The following is a 20,701-nucleotide window of genomic DNA, read 5'->3' as shown; positions in this document are numbered from 1 at the left end:
GGTTGCCCCACTCCGCCCGCATTCCCCGCCACCCACCCCAGGTCCATGTTCGCCATTGGCTATAGAGCCTGCCGGCCAGGGACAAGAACCAAGAAGTGGTCAGTGCACCTCATAGTGACGGGTTAAGCGGTCATTCTGGTCGTTCAGCCGTTATGGTCACTGGGCTTTTATTATATAGGATACACACACACACACACACACACACACACTCAGTAAAAATGTTTATAAAAGCCAGAACTCTACCAACAGAGTGGGTTATACATCTAAGAGCTAACCAACCACATAAAAAGATGGCAGGGGTGGGGGTGGGGAGTAGGGAAGAAATCCTCTCTGAGATAAGGAAACAATCAATCTACCAGGCGAGCAGCGGCCTTCTAACAAGTGAAAAGAGACTGAACAACCTGTTTTCTCTATAAATAAAAACTTGGAAGGCATATCGCCAAAGAAATGCAAGTCAATATAAACCTTTATATACTGGGCTGCCAAACTTCACTTTTAGACAGTATATTAATTATGTAGTCAATAACCATGGGTTTCATTGGTGTATTAAATACCACGATCAATATTATTTATCCTTTTCGAAGACAGGCCACTCGGAGGGGAGGGGGGGGGGAGAAGCAAGGGGAGGGGAAATTTTTGACCCTGCCGTTCCAAAAGGTCAGGACAGCACACTAGAGACTAGCAAGGCTTTAATGGGAAGCATAAAACACTAAAAATATGGGCAGAAATCAGATTATTACCCTTTTACTTTCTTTTCCTGCCTCCTTCACAATGACACTGGAGGGAATCCAAGAACCATTTAAAATAAAGGCGAAATGATTAGATTTCCCCCCTAATTGCTTAACGCTGATGTCATGGCGTACGCAAAATAAGCATCGATCTCTAAGTGAAAGATGAGAAATAGAACAACATGAACAGCCTTCAGAGTAAACTATATCCAAGACAATTCTAAGAACTGTGGGCCAGAATCTATTTAGGCAACCCTCAGGGACCTCAATCTCTTAAAAGCCTAAAGTGGAGCCAATTTCTGATGCTCCTCGACCAGTGATCTGAGTTTTGGTAGGAAAACCTGCTAACCACCCTCCCCAGAGGGAGCCGCCCACCACCCCAGAACCACCTGGTGGATTTCTCATCACACCCATGTAGGAACGCTGGTTTCATCACAGTCATTGAGAACACACGGTGACTGGCACACTCTTGAGACATGTCAGGGCAACACTGCCAGTAGACAGAAGTGGGGGGCGGGGGGGGGCGGGGCAGGGATGCTGGGTGTGGTATGTATCGAAGACTGGTCACTGGAATGGAAGCTACTTTATCACTTCCAACCCACAATTTGTCAATCCAGAAGAGTGCTCAAGACTTAATTTTCTAGCCAGCGCTTTACAAGCCAGGTCAGACAGAAAAGAACTTCCACGAGAATTGTTGAGGCCTCGGCCAGAGAATCAAGTGCAGCTCAGTGACCATCTTCTGAGACTAGAATGTGTCCAATTAGCGGGCCTGAGACAAAGACCCTCTGTCTGTTCTGAACTGCGGGAGCCATCCTGCCTGGAGCCGCTGGTTCCTCCTAAGAGGGCAGCTAAGGATGAAACCGACCGGACAGCACCACTAAAGCTCCACAGAGGGCCTCCACCGGCTGCACTTGCCCCAATCAAAACCCAGGTCCTACCTCTGGGCCGACTGCAGTGCTGCCTGGGTACTCGGGGAGAGATGTGCAGCAAATGCCAAGCGGTGGGCTGCAGCAACCAGATAGGTAATTAGTATGATTAGGAACACACAGAGCAAGCATGCTCTTGCTGACTGAAAAACCCAGTAGCGTAATTACTGTTTTCTTACCAGCTCACCGTCTGTACACATTTCAAAGCCTGGTTGGTGTTAGACTGCTGTGTAAACATCAATAAAACCCCAAAGTGTCTTATCGTCGGCATTCTCGGGTACAACGGCTTTTTGTTTTTAGTGCTTTCATTCTTTTAAAGATGCATTTCAGGGTTGCAAACCTTAGGAAGAATGATCTCCGCGCCTTGGACTAATCTTCGAGTTTGCAGTGAGTTAACGTCGTCCCCAAGTGAGCATTTATTAGGAAGGCTAATTAATTGCTTTCTAGTTACAAGAACCCTTTGCATTCAGAGAAAGTAGGATTCACAAGCAAAGAATACACTGTTTATTAAAGCAAGGCAACATATCACCTATTTAACAGTTTTAATCAAGAAATGAAACACAAACTCACGAAATATGTACACGTCGGTGTGGGTTCACCCTCCGAAATGCAATATTAACTGAAGTGAAAACGAAAGCAAAGCTTTGTAGGTGCCTGGATGCCCCCAGGGGACGGCAAGCCAATGCTTATCAGCCTTCCTCAGAAGAGACAATTTTGATTAACATCAGACCCATCTGACTTGGTCTATTGAGCCCTAAAGGAAGGATATTCTTCAGATACAGAGATAGGTCTTTGATTAATAATTCTACCCTATCGCCATTCCGGGCATTGACGATGTGGCACCTCTGCAAGGAGGGCCTCTGAATTCTGGGAAGACGCGCTTACTAAACACCCAGGTTCCACACAACCACCCCTCGCGCTCACCTCCCAGCTGTGAAGGTGTCCCCACTGGAGGAGCAGAAGCTCTAGTTCTACGATTTATTTCACCTTCTGCAGAATTAGGGTCAATTACATGTGACATATTCCTGTTTGAAGATAATGAAGTCTCAATAAAAAGGACAAAAGCCTGAAGAGGGAGTGGCTGGTACTACACTGCCCGCCAGCCGACCCCTGGGTCTGACAGTTACATCACAGCCATCTGACCGTGTTTTCCCTTGCCTACCAACAGGTTTTGAGATGCACATAAAAGAGGAAATTGCTTAGTCCACCATAAAGAGGCTCTAGCCACTGTGAAGCTAATGTGAAATCATCGCACAGGGGGTGTGAAGAAATCAATTTCATTTCGACTCTTTATTTCCAAACTTCGGCCCAATCAGCACTGCTCTTCTCACATGGCTGCATGTCTCCTGATGTTCATGATCAGCCTTCTGCAGTATTCTCTGTAGTCCACGGGCTTCACGTCCATCACAGTGGCCTTAATTCGAGACTCATCCTTTGAGAAGAGAAAAGCAGTTTGTGAACAAAGGGAAGCCCATGGCATGGAGCTGTGGTGACAGCCCCCTTTGCTTCAACGGTTTCAATGATCCCAGCAGCAGGAAACACAGACACAGGCTGGATCCAGAGGTCAGTCATTCCAATAAGGAAAAAATCGTGAGAGCCGAGTCCAGACTTTCAGGGGCTGGAAAGAAGCCTCCCCGCAACACAGGCCCTTTCATCCTTTCCTCACGCTCCCAACACTCAGAAACCTTGGATCCACATGGGATGGACCTTCGAGGGCTTGCCAAGTTCAATGTATTTTCTTTATAGAGGGGAGATAAGAACCCGGAGAAGGCCAGTCACTTGCCTAAAGCCACACCCTAGCTCTGAAGGCTGAGTGTGGTGTGATCGAAAAGCACCTGTGGCAGAGGAGGGGGACCTGGCTTAGGTCTCATCTCAGCTCTGCCAGAGGGGCAGCTCCCTGCACCTCAGCTTCCCCGTCCTTACCAGGGAGGCACTGAATGACCCTCCAATCCCTCCTGACCCCTCCTCACTCAGACATCACATCTCAGACACCGACTCCCTGTCTCATTTAATGCTCATAAGAACAAACACGACTACCACCAGGTAGGAAGATGGAGTCTAATAACAAAATGGAACGTGTTAACCCTGAAACAAACAGAGATGTTCTCAAAGTTCCCCCCGGACCATCCATTAGAATGGAACAGTCCCTTTAGAGGCAGAATGGGGTGATGCCCACAAAGGTGGCAGAGTCTAGCTCCAGGGCTCCCACCCTTTAGCGTGCTCAGTAATTACTCAACACAGCCATGTTTCTAGGCATGGTTAAGAGCAAAGCTCTGAACGTGGACTGCCTGGGTTGGAACCTTAGCTCTGCCACTCATTAGGATATGACTTTAGGCAAGTTACTTATTCTCTGCAGGCAACATGTTTCATTGGTAAAATGGAGATAACAATCGTTCCTACACATAGGGTTACTGTCAGGATCTAGTGAGATGATCTATGGAAAAGAAAAGGTGAAGAACAGTATCTGTCGGAAAGTAAATGCTTAATACATGCTGTTTTATTCTGACTATACAATTATTTGATGTCGTGGGTAATTAAAAGGAATTTTCAAGGTAATTTTAACTACATGTGGTCCTTGTTTCATATACCGACTTCAGAACCCAAATCTTGTGGAAGATACGAGTCCACTAGACATATTATCATTCTTGGTCAGCATAACAACAAAAAGCCCCAGGTTTTAACTGAAAAGGCCATATAGCATTTTCCCCCCTAGATGCCCAACACTGGACAGGGAACTTAATCTCTAAGTCCACTTCCTCATCTTACCACAGGGATGATCATGGTACCTCAGTGTTGGGAAGACTCCATGAGTGCCACACGCAGGGTGCTTAGCTTAGGTCTGGCACACAGCAAGCAATGAAGTGACAACTAACACTGTAACATGTGGGTGGGGGGCACACAGCAGTTCCCACACTAACCCTTCTGCAGCCTGGTGACCTTACTTACATTGTAGGTCTCTAGTTTGACTCTGATCTTGAACACAAAAGATCGAAAGTTGGCATTCTGGAAAATTTCCTCAAACGCCTGCTCATTCTGCAAAAAGAAATAAGGAAACTTTAGGCTTGAACACTACTGAACCATCTGATAATATCTATTAGAGTTTTTAAAAGACTTTAAGAAACATCTCTGAGAAAATTATCACCCTAGTGGTTTGAAATTACTCAGCAATGACTAATCTACAGATCACAATTCATTATGTAAATTTGTTTAAGTAGAATTGTATTTAAAATTAAAATACTTTATCTAGAGTATTCCATTTCATAAAGACAGAAAACAGAATGGTGGCTGACAGGGGTAGGGGGTGGGAGGTTCAGGTGGGAAAGGGGAACTAGTGTTTGATGGGAACAGAACTTCCGTTTGGGGAGTGAAAAAGTTCTGGAGCTAGATGGTGGTGATGGGCGTACAACAATGCAAACGTACTTAATAAGTTGTACAACTTAAAAATGGTTAAAATGATAAATTTTATGTATATTTTACTACAATAAATAAATTGAAACATTTCTAAAGTTTGTGATGAAATAGATCTGAGGCCCAGCATCTTCCTTATAAACTGAGATTAAAACAAACATTCAGAAAGAGGTCCAAGTCATCATACACACTATTTCAATCTCTGTATTTTCAACTACTGATTTGATGAGCAGGTGAAGAGGACAGTGAAGTGGGCAAGGCTGAGGAAAGCCTGAAAACGCAGCCCTTTCCCCCTTTCTCTTGCTCCTCAAATACTATTGGATTAAACTTCTTTGTTAAAAAAAAAAAAAAAAAGTCTGGTTAACAGCAGGACTAGAGAAAGCATTTTACATAAATATACATAAAGTAAATTTATGATCTATAACAATAAAAGCATAATCTGCTAATTAGACCAGATGTCCTTCCGGACTAAGCTGCGGTGACAGGGGCCCCCGGCCTCCGTGGTGGGCGGGGGGCCGAGGAGCCGCGGGGGCCAAGCCTCCTGTATGGATTTCGTGCATCGGGCCTCTAGAAACTACATAAAATTAATAGTTCAGATCAGCTAAGTGTTATCTTTGCAAGCCACATGGAACATGAAAATGGCTTTGTTTCGTAAACTCTGGTGTAAAGGTTACTTCACACACACAACAATCCTCTGGGCTTTCAGATTTGTAACTAAAACAGTGTGTTACATCTTCAGAAAATTATACCAGAGGCCATTATTCTTTCATGATCAGGGAAAGCATGGAGCGCATGCTCCAGGAATATCCCGGTTCCTGAGGGAAGAGTTTCTCTATGTCCTCATTCACCAGCAGTAAAAACAGTCAAATGAAATAAGCTCATAAAAAGCCCTGAAAGGCTGCTTGGAGCCTTAAAATCTGATATGAAAATAGAGGACCAGGCAAAACAGATAAAAGAGACCATCATACTTTAAAGTCAACTCCAGTTATTTCTATAAAAGGGCTTGTTGGGATTACTTCCAGGGACCTCAGAGACAAAATTTCAAAAAAATGTGGGGGCAGAGGCACAGAAGAGAGTACGAAAAACACACCAAACAAATGTCAAATCCCTTTTTCTTATGCTTTTCCAAGTATTCTAACTGACTTCGTGGAAATGGTGGGGAGGCGGAATCAAGAGATAGATGCCAATTTGTGACCCAGAAAATAGTCTTACTGGTTTTTTTTTACACGTTTTGAGCAAATATCTTTCCTAAGTTTAACATAATTAGTCATCTGTTCCCTGCATTAAATAAACCTAAAATGTAAAAATTCAAATTTACAAAAGTGAAATAAAGTTGATGTATGAAAGAAAGTTACTACATAAAAAAAAAATCGCATCTGATGACCTAAAACAGCAAGTACTTTATCTGTGATTTTAAACCAGGATTTGACTTGACTTTTCAGGAAGGTGTTCATTATGCTGAAAAGCACACGTGTATTTCAGGAGATACCTGCCACGCCAAGTGACCACAAGCACCCGACTCTGGTGTGCTCACTGTAACAGGAGAAACGGCGCTCCTTTGAGGCACGCTTGTCTATGTGACTTCATCACCCCATTGTTAGCAAATCCAAGACGGACAAAAACAGATCAAATCAGATGAGCGCCTCAAATGATCATCAGACTGAGAAACTGTGTACAACACCCAAAAGAAACAAACACCAGGATATTAAAGGGCCACCTTCCCGCACAGGAACTACTGCAGTGATGATAAAAGACATGCCGACCTTCTCCTTTAGCTCTCCAAGGTAAGCAGTGCTTTGTCCAAGGATAGCCTCTGCAGACTCCTGGAAACAAGTGACCCACTGATTCTCTTGATAATCGGCAATATTTACCTACAAAATACAACTCTATTAGTTCAGCAAAGAAATCACAAAAGGGAGACACATTCAGCAGATGGGAGATTAACTTTTTCCACTCATTAAAACAATCACCAGGGGGGAAACTATACCACCATGTATATTCTTTCCAAGGATGTGAACAGTATCATACAAAAAGAGTTTAAAATGTAAGTGTGGCCCTGGCCAGTGTGGTTCTGCGGGTTGAGCACCCTCCAGTGCACTGAAAGGTCACTGGTTCGGTCCAGGTGCATTTGGGAGGCAACCAATCGATGTCTCTCTTACATCGATGTTTTCTCTCTCTCTCCCTCCCTTCCTCTCTCTCCATAACCAATAAAAACATTTAAAAAAAAAAATGTAAGTATCACAGCACAAATACAATACGCTATGGATGTGTGGATTCAGGCCTCAATGCAGATACAGCCTGACCCAAACTCTCCTTCAGACGTAGAATCCAGGCACACTGGACTCAGCTCCCCTCCAGCTGCAATGGCTTCTGGACTAAAGGTTTGAATAAGCTTCCAATAGTCAGGGCAGGTTCGCCGCATTTTAAACAGTGTGACCTTCAGTCACTAGGAGGAGATCCGTGGGGCAGCTCAGTCACTGCTGAGCATCCCAGACAATTTAAAAGCCTGAGCTAAGAGCCTATGGTCAGTCACCAAATTTACCTAGCAACTGAAATGAGCAATCAAGTGTCTCCAGTTGGACCATGGTGTAAAATTAAATAGGGGAGTCAAGGAAGAAAGTGGGTCACAAAGAATCCAGTTGCTAAAAGGGAAAAGTAAGTAAAACGCTTAGTAGAAATAAGAGGGCCCTGCTGGGTAGCTCAGAGAGTGGTCCAAATACGCCAAGGTTGCGGGTTTGATCCCAGGTCAGAATCAACCAATGAATGGGTAATTAAGTGGAACAACAAATCAATGCCTCCCTCTCTCTCAACTCAATAAATAAAATTTTAAAAAGAAACAAAAATTAGGCCCAAAATTTTTTTATAAAGGTTATCATTTTGATGATTTCACATATTCACTTTGCACATACATGGGCTAATATATAAAGTTATGATGAAAAATAAGGAAACAAGAAGATAAAACATTCAGAAATGTAAGGGCATATCACATACTGGGGCTCACACCTACAGTTCAACCCATGCTATCCTCCTAGAGGCAAAGGGCACCCACTTTCCAGGGTGAGAACATCAACAACAGACACAGGTGTACGCGTCACGTGAAACCAGATGCCAGAGACTCCACTTAGAAGGAGCATCTAACAGAAAGACTAATGAAATAAACTACATGAAACAATTTCCTTCACTTCAGTTCAACTGAAGTATGTAGTTTAAAGAATATAAGAATTTTAAATATATAACTTTCCTCCTGAATTAACATTTTAAGGGGCAATTAGAATATTGAAAGGATGATGGAATGCCTTACTTTTTTTAAAATATATTTTTACTAATTTTTTTTTTTAGAGAGAGGAGAAGGGAGAAGGGAAGAAAGAAACATCGATCGTTTGCTTCCTGTATGCACCCCAACCCCGACCGGTGATTGAACCCACAACCTGGGGATGTGCCCTGACCGGGTATCGAACTGATGACCTTTGGATGTACAGGTCGATGTTCAACCAACTGAGCCACAATGGCCAGGGCTGGGATGCCTTATTTTTTATCTAAAAAGATTTTTTTAAAAAAATTCCTATTATAAGAGTATTCTCTGCGGGGGGGGGGGGGGGGGGGGAGAATGCAAAAAATTAGCCAGCTCTAGCTGGTTTGGCTTAGTGGATAGAGTGTCAGTTTGTGGACTGAAGGGTCCCGGGTCTGATTCCAGTCAAGGGCACAAGCCCAGATTGTGGGCTCGATTCCAGTAGCGGGCATGAAGGAGGCAGCCGATCAATCATTCTCTCTCATCGTTGATGTTTCTACCTCTCTCTCCCTCTCCCTTCCTCTTTGAAATCAATAAAAATATATTATAAAAAAAAAAGAAAAATCAATCAAAATAAGCATTATTCAGAGTCTGGTATTTGCACCCGTACTTGGTTTACATAACTCAAGACTATAAAACATACCATTTAAAATTTGCCATTTTTAAGTAATAAAGCCTGAACATTTATTTATGTATTTTTTTGTTAATCCTCACCAGAGGATATTGTTTTTTCCCCATTGATTTTTTTTTTTTTTTTAGAGTGGTGGGAGGGAGCGAGCGAGAGAGAAATATCAATGTGAGGGACACATTGACCAGTAGCCTCCCTCAACCACCAAACCGGGGCTGGGGATCAAACCCATAACCCAGGTACGTGTTCTTGACCGGAATCAAACCTGTGACCCACTCTAACCACTGAACAAACCAGCCAGGGCTATTTATGTCATGTAATAGTCTTCGTTAGCATTGCTTTTCAAATATTTTAACTGTGGAAACTATCAAACAGCATATTCTAATGTCTTCATGGTATTCCGCTCTACAGATATTCAATAAAGGAATTAACCAGTAGACTATGAAGGACATTTAAATTGTATCCAAGTTTTCAAAACAAGTAACAGGGCAATAGACAACTTTATAGAAATGTAAGATCTCCAATTATTTCTCTAGAAGAAATTCCCTTCAGTGCTTACTATATCAGAAAACATAAATATTTTTAAGGCTTCCGATACATTACCACCAAATCATCCTCTAGAAAAACGAGTGCCTGTTTTTTTTGTGTACCTTTATCATCACTTAGTATAACTTTTAAGAAAACACACACCCTTTGTTTTAAAGGTTGTTAAAACCTTCATAGAAGTTCTGACAATGCAAAGAAGCCACAATCCCACATCAGCATGCAGTCACATTCCTCTGAAGTCAGCTCTACTGAGGCAAGAGGAAGAGATTATCCACAAGAAAAATAACTAAATATAGGCACCGGCTGCATAAGTATAATTACTGCTCTCCAGAAATGCCACTGCAAATTAATTTATCTTCGTAACAGTTAGCGGGCAAGTGCCACCCATGCTGTAATTGCACTACATGCGCAGCAGACTGAAATCAGCTGGGGAGCTCAACGCAACTTTCTGGTAGGAAAAAATGCTTCATTGGGAGCAGACGGACTGCTGCTCAATGGCAAGGCCCTGGCTTTTGTATTTATGGAACAATAAGCTCGTCAGCACTTACTCATCTGCAGGCTTCCTACCACGAGCGATCGTTTTTGCTGTTTCTACAGTGCCTGGCCTTCGGTAGAGACTCAAATACCACAGTGGTTCGCATCTACCCATTCTACTTACCGACAGGATCATGCGGTACTTGAAATTGGGAAATTCACGGTCACACTTCTCGCAGCGGTATAATCCGTTCTGTTGATCGATCACTTTCTTATTGCAGTCCTGACTTGGGCAGGCCTGATACATAGAGTTCTCTTTGCGAAGATACACCACCGTCGCCACAGCGCTAAAATAGTCTGCCTTCAAGAGAAGAGCGACACGAGACACTGAGCAACCAGGCCTAACTCAGGACTGGACTTAGGGGCAGCCCAAGGCGGGCCCTTACCCAGAAGTGCAAGTGTTTTTATCACAATGTGACTGCAGGGAGTAAGGCATTGTGTAGCTTTACAAATCACTTGTGCTAACCACAAAATCCATAGAAAGGTAATAAACCATGCATATGATTCCTTAACAATAAAAGAGCTAATTATAAGTTAAACTAATTAAGTAAAACGGAAATAGAGTATATGAAAGATAAAGACTTCAAGACACAAAAGACTAACTTTCCTGCTCCTCTGACCTCTGAAGTAACAGACTAGGAAATACTGAGTAAGGCAGTAAACCTAATACACCTACGTCCAACCATCCCCCCACATTAAAAACAACAGCAGACACCCTAGCTGGTTTGGCGCAGTGGATAGAGCGTCGACCTGCAGACTGAGGGGTCAAGGCTCGATTCCGGTCAAGGGCACGTGCCTGGGTTGCGGGCTCCATCCCCAGAAAGAGGGTGAAGGAGGCAGCCAATCAATGATTCTCTCTCATCACTGATGTTTCTATCTCTCCCTCTCTGAAATCAATAAAAACATATATTTAAACAAACAAACAAAAAAAGAAAACACAACAGCAGTGAATTCTAGGGCTCAGAGTCACCTTTATCTTTTCTAGGCTAGGGGTCAGCAAACTTTTTTTCTGTAAAAAGCCACACAGTAAATATTTCAGGCTTCACAAGCCATTCGGTCATAGTCTGTTATTGTGGGCAAAGCATCCACAGACAATATGTAAACAAAACATGTGGCTGTGTGCCAGCAAAACGTTATTAACACCAGACAGCAGGCTGGATGTGGCCTGTGGGCTGGCTGACAAGCCCCAGTCTGTCATCAGATTCAGTAGAATCCAACAATAACTGAGCAAGGGCATTCAAAATGGGGAAATCACTGATAAGTAAACGTGGTGAGGACTAAGTCACGTGCGGGGCTTTATGTTGTCGCTCTTTGTTTTGCTTTTTAACTCTCATTGAAAGGATATGGGATGGATCCTTTATGGGGGGTGAACAGGTCCCTCTGGGTATACTCTGAGTTCAGAGCCAAGTCCGCAATTCTGGGGCTTTCCAATGTTTCAGACCAAAACAATCATGTGGATGTTTAAAGGGCTTGGATGAGTCCTCACTCTAGAAAGCTCAAGAGGAAAGTAATGTCTCCTAGGAGAATGCCTAGAGTTTGTCTGTATTTCTAAATTTTTTTTAAATCCTCATCTGAGGACACTTAGAGAGAGGAAGGGGGAGAGAAAGCGAGAGAGAGAAAGAGAGAGAGACACGTTGATGTGAGAAACACCGTTGGCTGCCCTATGCATACTCCCCAACTGGGGATCAAACCTGCAACCCAGGTATGTGCCCTGACCAGGAACTGAACCGTGACCTTCTGGTGCACTGGATGACGCCTAACCAACTGAGCCACTCTGGCTGGGCGAGATTTTCTGTATTTCCAGGTAAGGTCCAGATTCAAAGCATCATTGAAAGTCTGTGTACAAACAGGGACTCTCTAGGTCTGATTTCTTATTACAGACTGTCTATCTTTCGATCTTAGAGAGAAACTGGATGATGGGAACCCAAACAGACAAACAGATCTGTCTAATGCTTAGCTCTCAAGGTGCAGTGTAACAACAGTGCATTGTAAGTTGCAGCTGATGACAACGATGGGTAAGGGAATACAGCAAAATGAGACAGTAAGGAGTGAAAACCATATTGTATAATATGGAGACAATAAAGCAGGAATTGCTGTTTTGGGGAAGCATAATGGAGAGATAATTTAATATTAAACTGTGGACAGAATACAGGTTTAGATCAAGATGGGAGAGGGTCATTCTCTACAAACACTGAAAGGGAAGCTGCATCTAAAGGCAAATGCTAGAGCCAATTCTTGTCAGACACTGGCGACTCTCAGCCCAGGAGGGGTTCATACTCTACAGCCAGTGAAAGAACAGGCGAAGTGCCTGACGTCTGTCACTGGGCCCGACCGATGCTCCATGGAGGTGGATACAGAACCTCAAAACCTCTCTTGGCATATGGGCATGTCCATCTGCAGGAACAGTCACGGAAAAGAAATATGGAGCGGAAGGCAGTTTACAGCGTAATACTGTGGTTATGACCACTTTGTTCAGATCCCTCTAAGAATCAAACAACTAAGTCAGAGTTCTTAACATTTTCTGCCTCCAGGGCCTGAGGGATACAACTATTCCTTGAGGAAGCACGGCTACTGCTCCCTGGCAGTGATTCCCAACCATCAGGTCACGCTCTGGCCGGAGCCCCAGCCAGATTAATGTCTGACAGCTGGTACCAGAAATCAGATTTGAAAACGCTTCCCTCTGCACACTGCATGTGCTTTTGTGAAGAAAGTTAGGAACGCAGGGTACCTTGTCGCCGTGGCCCAGGTTCTCCGATTTCACCTCATACAAAGTTTTCCAGTTGGTGTTGCTTCCTGCTGATCCTCCACCCTTTAGATCTGAGATGGAAACACCATCTAAGGCTTGTCCTTCCGAGTCAAACCTGAGAAACAAACAAATGGCAGACTATGTGCTTATTGAATATGCCAGTCATTTCTTTATGCCAAATACAGGCTATCCACCCCCACCCGACTTTCACAGGTCACGGTCACGTGGGCTGCAATGCATGTCTTCCTCGTTGTATCTGTAGCCTACTGAAGAAAGGAATGACCTCTTTTTATCTCAATTGCTTTGATGCCCCCCAGTGGTCAAGACAGACAGTGCCAAAGTACCACAGAAGCTTTTCTTAAATTAGCCTTCCTATCAACATTGGCCCCAGGGCCCGAGGCCAAAGAAACAGTAACCCGGAAAATCAGCAACAGAAAGGCAATAACGTACAGCTCTGGTATAGTTCTTTGGGCTACTGATGCTCATTCTCCATCCGCAGCTACATTTTTACCATCATTGAAATGTATCAGTACAGAAAGTGACAGCCAACATACTGCAACGGTAGCAAAAAAATGTTCCCATGGGGAAAGAGCTTTTAAACCTGATACAGAGTCCAAAAGATTATATAACCCAAAGCAACTGATCGGAAGGTATGATGTTTTCTTATAGACTGACTTTCTTAGTGAGATTTTTACTTATGCCAATATTAAAGTTATAATTAATTGGCACTGAATTATTATTAAAATTGATTCTACTTCTTGATCGATTATCAATCAGCCAAGATGAAGGGAAGGGGACCAGGGAGAAAATGGCTCAGACACATGTTTGTGGCAGGGAAGCATGACCCCGAGATTAAAAGCATGCCACTGGCATCCAAAGGGAGGGTCAGGACCAGCCACATCCAGAGCACACTCCTTAGAAAGAGACCATCTACTGCCATGGCCGCTGCCCGAAGCCGCAGACAACTGCCTTCTCATTCTGTGAGGTAAGCGCCTAAATCCGTCACAGAGGCACAGCAAGGCCCATAAATCTGTTTGCCACGACTAGCTACACAAGTTTACGATTTCAAAAACTCCAAGGAGACACTTGCCATCAAAGACAGCTCATCAGGAGTCAACAGAGCAAGGAGAGAGGCAGCCCTTCTTACAATAAAAATTACACATTGTTATAACCGAGATCTAAACATCTCCAATCCTTGCCGAGTTGGATTGTGTGCACTGAACCTCTTAGATCAATGTCCAGTGATTTTATTTTGGAGACAGGCATGTCTTTTTATGCTGACCGGGATGATGGTTATTGACAAGTAAAATATAAAGACCTTAATGTGAGTATGCCATTAACCTGGGGTCAAGCCCCAGAGCCTGAAAATAAATAAATAAATAAATAAATAAAGCAATAAGGATCTAAGCAGTGGTTATTTCTGGTCAGACTACCAACAGGCCCCTGTCTTAGAATACAACGCCAGCTACCAGAATAGTTAAATACAGACACATGTGGCCCACACTCATGAGGCTGGCTTATGTGACATGAACACTCCAGTTGATGTTTCATGAAACTATTCAAATGCTAGTACTACTGCATTAGACTCCAAACAAAAGCAGGGAGTATGCAATGTGAGCTAATTCTTTAGTCCTTGAAGCACTAACACAGCTGGAGACCGACCCCCTCCCCATGACTACAGCCATACAAATTATTTAAGCTCAAGCTAACGGGTTCTCCCTGACCACATCAATTCCTGCATAGCATGTTTCAGTGTGAAGTGCTCTTCTGAGGCAGAGTTTTAACACCCTAAAAAGCTAGATACAGCAAGGAGATTTTAATAGGCTCCCCTCATCCCTTGTGTGCTTTGGGAATAACAATAACATGCCAACAAAAGCCCACTGTTCTCACGGGCACTTTATCAGAGTCCAGTGAATATACACTAGAAGATGCCGTCGGCACCAAAGACTGGACCGAACAAGAAAGCACTTTCTCCCCCCACATAGTAGCCCAGGGCTTTAAACCCAGGAGAGAGAGATGCCTTCAGCCCGCAGCTGCTGAAGCTGGCCTCATCCTGCTTTGGCAGGATTGGGGTTGGCATGCAGCACTTCCATTCTAATTGCCTCCTGCTCCAACTCTCCAGGTTTGTCATGGGATTATAGGTTTGTCAGTTTAAGGGCTTGAAAGCCATCCTCTCAGAAGGTGTAATGCCACCAAGAAATATAGGCACTGCTCCACTCAGTAACCAAGTCCTCTGGCAGGCGGGCAGCTCACACGCTGACCGTAAGAACCAAAAGAACCAGCTCTTCTCAAAGCTCAGGCTCAAACAGTCCCCTTGTTTGGCCCCATAGCACTTACCATCCACGAAGCTTATAGGCCTCTGGGATGTCAGGATTCAAAATGATTGTGCTTGAAGACAGTACAGAGAGGCTCCGTCCACCAAAATCAGAGACTCTGGCTCCTTTGATAGCCATCACGGGTTGTCTAGAACCATCAAACTTATCAGCCTGCATCACAACAAAAATCCCAAACAGACACAAACAGCTGTCACTGGCAGGAAGAACACACAGAACATTTTTATAGAAAACAAGGATAACAGTCAACAGCAGAGTGAATGCAATAAATGGTACATGGAATCTATACAAGGGAACGTCACACACAAGAATCTGCTTAGAGATGCATCAAAGCTAATGTAGAAGAAATAGCATTTCACTATATAAAACCTAAACCATTCCAATCTCACAGAAGTAAATCAAATGAAGGATTTCCTACAGTCCGTGCACAGCCCGATCCTTCATTAGGAAGGTCTCCAGGACAAGTCACCCCCTTCTGCACGTGCTCTGGCTGCTGAACACGAGTACTTACATCTTCTCCCCACAGAGTAGCAGACACCACTTTCCCTGACATGTCCATCAAATAGATATTTCTCTTAGAAACTTCTCGGTTGTTAGACTTCACTGTGATTTTAATGGCATCTTCATAGCTCTTGCAGATCCCAATTATGTCTAAAACACAGGCACAGTGTTTTAGCTGGAGATGCTCCACACTCCCATGACAGCAGGACCAAAGGGTGACACGCAAGCAGGTAAGCCTCCCGCCTCCCCTATGTGATAATGACCCCTCTCTCTGCGCTCAGACACAGGCTTACCGATAAGGGAGTCCTTGGGTTTGCTCTCCAGGTCATCGATCTTTGTGAAATCAAACTGAACTGTAGGTAAATTATGACCGTCCTCGCAGGGCATGACAGAAGTCTCATTATTGAAGGTCATCTCATAGTCGTTTTTAACTGCTGAGAACTGTTTGTTGGCAATCTTCAGAGTGCCTTTAGTGAAATAATAGACCTGCAAGAGTGCAAGCCACAGAACGTGGGACAGTCCATCAAGTCAGACGTAAAGACCCTTTACCGCCACACAGCTCTCTAAGGGATGGGAGATCCCTTATCCTCGACTATTTCAGCTCTGGACTCAGCACTACATACCTTGTTCACGTCGAGGAGGGGAAAGAACTTGTCCACTTGCTCGTTGAAAGCAGTAGCTCTGATTTCACCCTGTGGACGCACACAAGAGGTTAGGACTGTGGTGATCATCAAGTTTAAGGAAACACACGTCCTATGGTCACATATTCAAGTTATTAACCCATGAAACAATGTAAGCTGAGCCAGCCGACACTGTCGTCACACTTTATCAACCTCGAGTTAGAACCTAAAAAAAGGAAATAAAAACAACAACCACTAACCCAATGGTGAGTTGGATATTCTGACAACAAAAATAAAACAACTCTGAACACGGAGTGACACGCCGCAGCCCACGCGAGGCCAGCTGAGCCACGGTGACTCACCAGCTTCCCTCGCATTCGCATGAAGCAAGGAATGAGTCCACATGCAGGAGTCACTGCCAAAAACGTTACAGTAAAACATGTTTTTCAAGTTGCTCGTGATTTGATTTTCACTTTTGCTTTGCATCAGTCCAAATGCTACAGATGGATAAAATAAACTTAAGTGACTGGGAACTTTTGCCAACTGACAGAATAGGCCAATAATTTGATAAAAAATTAAGTTCTGATATTGATTCAGACATCACAGTCAGTAAGGAAGTTTGGGGTGTCATCCCATCTTCCAAAAACAAAAACTACCTACCTATTTTTTATCTGCTCTTAGAGGCTTTAACAAATAGGAAATCTGTTTGAAAAGAATGCTTCATCCCTAGTCAGTGTAGCTCAGTGGACAGAGCATCAGCCTGTGGACCAAAAGGTCACGGGTTCAATTTCAGTCAAGGGCACGTAACTTGGTTGCAGGTTCCTCCCCAGCCTGGGCCCTGGTGGGGCGCATGCAGGAGGCAGCCAATAAATGTGTTTCTCTCACATCAATATTTCTCTCTTTCCCTTTCTTTTCCACTCTCCCTAAAAAAAATCAATGGAAAAATACCTTCAGGGGAAGATTAACAAAACAAACAAGAATGCTTCAAGTACATACAGTATTAGGAAGTATAAATGGAACTAATGGACAGAAGACTGTGAAGATTTCACAACTTGGATTTTTTGTCTCCTCATCATGGTTATGTTTAAGGAATCCATGTAGTCTGAATAGTCAGAATCCATCTCCCACAAAACCATTCACTTATCACGGTGGCTACTGCATGCCTTTCACTGTGACTCAAAGCTCCACTTTGCTCCCGAGCACACATCACCTCGTATGGCTTCAACTAAGCCTCCAGCAAGTCAGAGAGAGCACCTCTGCTTTCTCCTGCCCATGAGGCTACTTATACATTTAGGAAACTAATTTCCACTGCTACAAATGCTGCCGTTTAAGGTCAAGGATTTTATTTATGACCTTTGCCCTCAGATAGCATCAAAAGACTACAGTAGAGGAAAAACAACAGTAACAATTATGGCTCTTTTTGGCCTACTATGGTTTTCCACCCCACAGGGCTGTACAGAGTGAGCCTTCTGTTCCTCGGAGTAGACCACCACAAATACTCACACTTTCATCGACTAGTTCTATGGAGAACAGCTTCCCTTCCCCTCGGGAGTTGCTCCAGGTCCGGATCTGACTTTTGTTGGTAACACGAGCACAAATAGTCCACCTAAAAAATCAAACGGAGTACATTAGTATTCCAAGTCTTACTTGGGAAAGATCTGAAAGGTTCCCTAACATCTTCCTGCAGCCTTTCTTATCTTATACACACTCCATTTTTCAATATTAGCTGTATTTTAATCCACCTAATTAAACCCGAAGATGACACAAAGGTTTGACAGTTTATAGAATAAGCAAATAGTAAAACATACAGGTGATTTAACACTAACTCATTCTTCTGTCAAATAAGTAAATTTACAAACTCTCTCCCTTCTCCAAAAAGCATCACCAAGGCAACAATATCCCCTTAATGAAAGGTTTGAAGCTAGAAAATGCAGTAATACCAGCAATTATATTTTGCCACTATTTTCATTATGGGAACCGACACAGCTGGTGTCAAACTTCTGTCTCATTTCTCACACACACTGAAGAGAAACACAAGGCTGTGGAACATGGTGTTGGTAAGTCACCAAAGCAAAGCAGTATGAACTCAGAAGCCACGAAACAGGAGGCACAGGATCTGACATGCAGTCCTGGTGCCCATCCTGAACGTGGGCGTTGGGTACATTAGTTCTTCACTTATAATTTCACAGGGAAACGTATCTTCCCTGCATTGCAAAGAACTGAAGAAGGCAACTGCTAAGATTAATTTTTAATGGAACAAAGTAATATAAAAGAAACATCTCTTCAGGGTATGTTAATGTGGCTAATACAAATAGGACAGATTCTTTTAGCCAACTATATCAGGGTAACATTTTTTAGACTAAAAGTCAGCTGTTTATATGATGAGAAGATAAACACCTTCTGAATTAGAATATTTAGTTTTACTCACAAGATTATCAACAAATTCTTTTTTTTTTTTTTTGAGACATGTCTACCATAAAAAATATTCTTTATTGATTTTAGAGAGAGGAAGAGAGAGGGGTAGAGAGATAGAAACAGCAATGACAGAGAAACATCAATCGCTGCCTCCTCCACGCCCCCTATCGGAGATCAAGCCTGCAACCCAGGCATGTGCTCTGACTGGGAATCGAACCAATGACCTCTTGGTTCATGGGTCAATGCTCAATCACTAAGCCACATCAGCCAGGCTATCAAATGATTCTTAAAGCATTAAATATTTTAAATTTCAAACTGAATGAAGCCCAATATGCTATGGCAGACTGCTCTTTTGGCCATTCTTGTCTGATAAGAGTGTTAAAGGATGCAACAATTTGTACTCTCCTGCCCCTCAGGAAAAAAACAAAAAAGAGGAAACCTATTTTATGTGTGGTAGCAGTTCACTCATAAATAAGACAAGAGCCCATAATAACCTCTTATACTGTTTTTGTTTTTTGTTAATCCAAGGATATTTTTCCATTGATTTTTAGGGGGAGTGGAAGAGAGGGGGAAAGACAGAGAAACATCAATGTCAGAGAAACACATCAATTGGTTGCCTCCTGCACACATCCTGACCAGGGCCCAGGCCACGGGAGGAGCCTGCAAGGTACATGCCCCTGACGGGAATCGAACCTGGGACCCCCTTTAGTCCACAGACCAAAGCTTTATCCACTGAGCCAAACTGGCTCAGGCCTCTTATACTGTTTTGTAAGTACATTCTGAACTTATTCTACGGAGTCACTCACTTGGATTGGTAAGGGGTGAGGCTGGCAATGGGTACCACTTTGGCCTGTGATGCCCCGGAACTGTTCACTAGGCTGGCACCTCCAGTTTTCCCAAATATCTTCGAGGCACCATAAGCCTTAGATACAGTGGAACCTTTAAAAACAAAAAGAATCATTAAATAGAATCATTATTCTATTTAAATTAACTCTCAATCACTAAGTTGTCACTGGTGAAATCGTAACAAACAAGAGGTTAAAAAAACAATTTATAGAGCGGACTGGGCACACAGAAGTTCACTGTACATTTGCTGACTTAAATCCTGAGGTCAAGATAATGATGGTAATGAATCCAGATCCTGATCCACCCTTCTTAACCTTTTCTCTTGTATCAGTGGGCAAGATCATGGGTCAGAAAAAGAAAACCAACCTCCTTGACTGGTAAAACTGATGGAAGTCACTAGCTGCATAAGAAAAAGAGCAAAAAAAAAGGGCTAAGAAGTAGGGGTCATCATGGATGAGCCATCCAAGGTGAAGGATGCCTGTCACAATTATATCACCTCAAAACACCCCCAGAAAACTCCCAACCCTCCACTGGTCTACAGGACTGACCAGTGCAGAACAGCTTATGGGATTGGGTTTAGTTGGGAGCAAGGGGCAAGAATCAGCTGTTGGTCCAGGACAAGGAGGTGGCCGGCCACCAGGATCCCTTCTGCCTCCTTAATCCAAGCCCACGCAGCTGCCTCCACTGGAAAAGAATAGGTACTTAGAGCTTCTAAGCACATGAACTCCTTTGCACACTGTTTCTGTAAAGCTTCAACCTCCAAATTCAGAAAATATATTTTAGTCCAATGATTTCATATCTTCTATATCAAAACATTTCTTCATGATGGAATTTGGCTAGAAGTATAAATCTACCATTATTCAGCACTTATTGAGTTTCCACAGCAGGCACCACACTATTCTAGGTATTTGTAGCACTTAGTAAAAAAATATACAGAGACTGTCCCAGATTTTAAAATTTTCTATTTTAACTGCAGATTTGAGAGATGGCTACATGCACAATAATGATTATGCAAAGAAGCACATGTGCTCTGTAGAATACGTGTGTATGTATATATACCTAATACATAATATACAATTATGTAAAATACACAAACACATCCAGTTTTCATAGCTTCCCCTCAAAACATATCCAGTCTTTTTTCTTTTACCACCCAGCCGATGTGTGTTTAGAGAACAGAT

General features: G+C 43.2%; 1 protein-coding gene across 7 annotated transcripts in view; it reads right to left on the bottom strand.

Moving 5' to 3' along the window:
* Nucleotides 1–2,135: 2,135 nt before the first annotated feature.
* The window catches only part of RPA1 (replication protein A1), a 52,227-nt gene continuing 33,661 nt past the window's right edge, over nucleotides 2,136–20,701 (bottom strand). For 4 of the 7 annotated variants that reach the window (XM_036341009.1, XM_036341010.1, XM_036341012.1 and 1 more), the window contains 11 exons: nucleotides 19,481–19,613; nucleotides 17,763–17,865; nucleotides 16,263–16,331; nucleotides 15,933–16,125; nucleotides 15,650–15,789; nucleotides 15,143–15,291; nucleotides 12,788–12,920; nucleotides 10,184–10,360; nucleotides 6,826–6,933; nucleotides 4,601–4,687; nucleotides 2,136–3,086 (listed from right to left, as the gene is read on the bottom strand). In XM_036341009.1, the coding sequence (XP_036196902.1) occupies nucleotides 2,982–3,086; nucleotides 4,601–4,687; nucleotides 6,826–6,933; nucleotides 10,184–10,360; nucleotides 12,788–12,920; nucleotides 15,143–15,291; nucleotides 15,650–15,789; nucleotides 15,933–16,125; nucleotides 16,263–16,331; nucleotides 17,763–17,865; nucleotides 19,481–19,613 (1,397 nt within the window). In that variant the 3' untranslated portion in view covers nucleotides 2,136–2,981. Of the gene's footprint in view, nucleotides 3,087–4,600; nucleotides 4,688–6,825; nucleotides 6,934–8,929; nucleotides 9,771–10,183; nucleotides 10,361–12,787; nucleotides 12,921–15,142; nucleotides 15,292–15,649; nucleotides 15,790–15,932; nucleotides 16,126–16,262; nucleotides 16,332–17,762; nucleotides 17,866–19,480; nucleotides 19,614–20,701 lie in introns of those variants that run through there. The other 3 variants (XM_036341011.1, XM_036341015.1, XM_036341013.1) reach the window with 3 other exon arrangements.

Source organism: Myotis myotis, unplaced genomic scaffold (assembly GCF_014108235.1).
Source record: "Myotis myotis isolate mMyoMyo1 unplaced genomic scaffold, mMyoMyo1.p scaffold_m19_p_17, whole genome shotgun sequence".
Taxonomy (NCBI): Eukaryota; Metazoa; Chordata; class Mammalia; order Chiroptera; family Vespertilionidae; genus Myotis; species Myotis myotis.
Note: the sequence above shows the minus strand (reverse complement) of the source record. Positions and strands in the feature narration are given on the sequence as shown.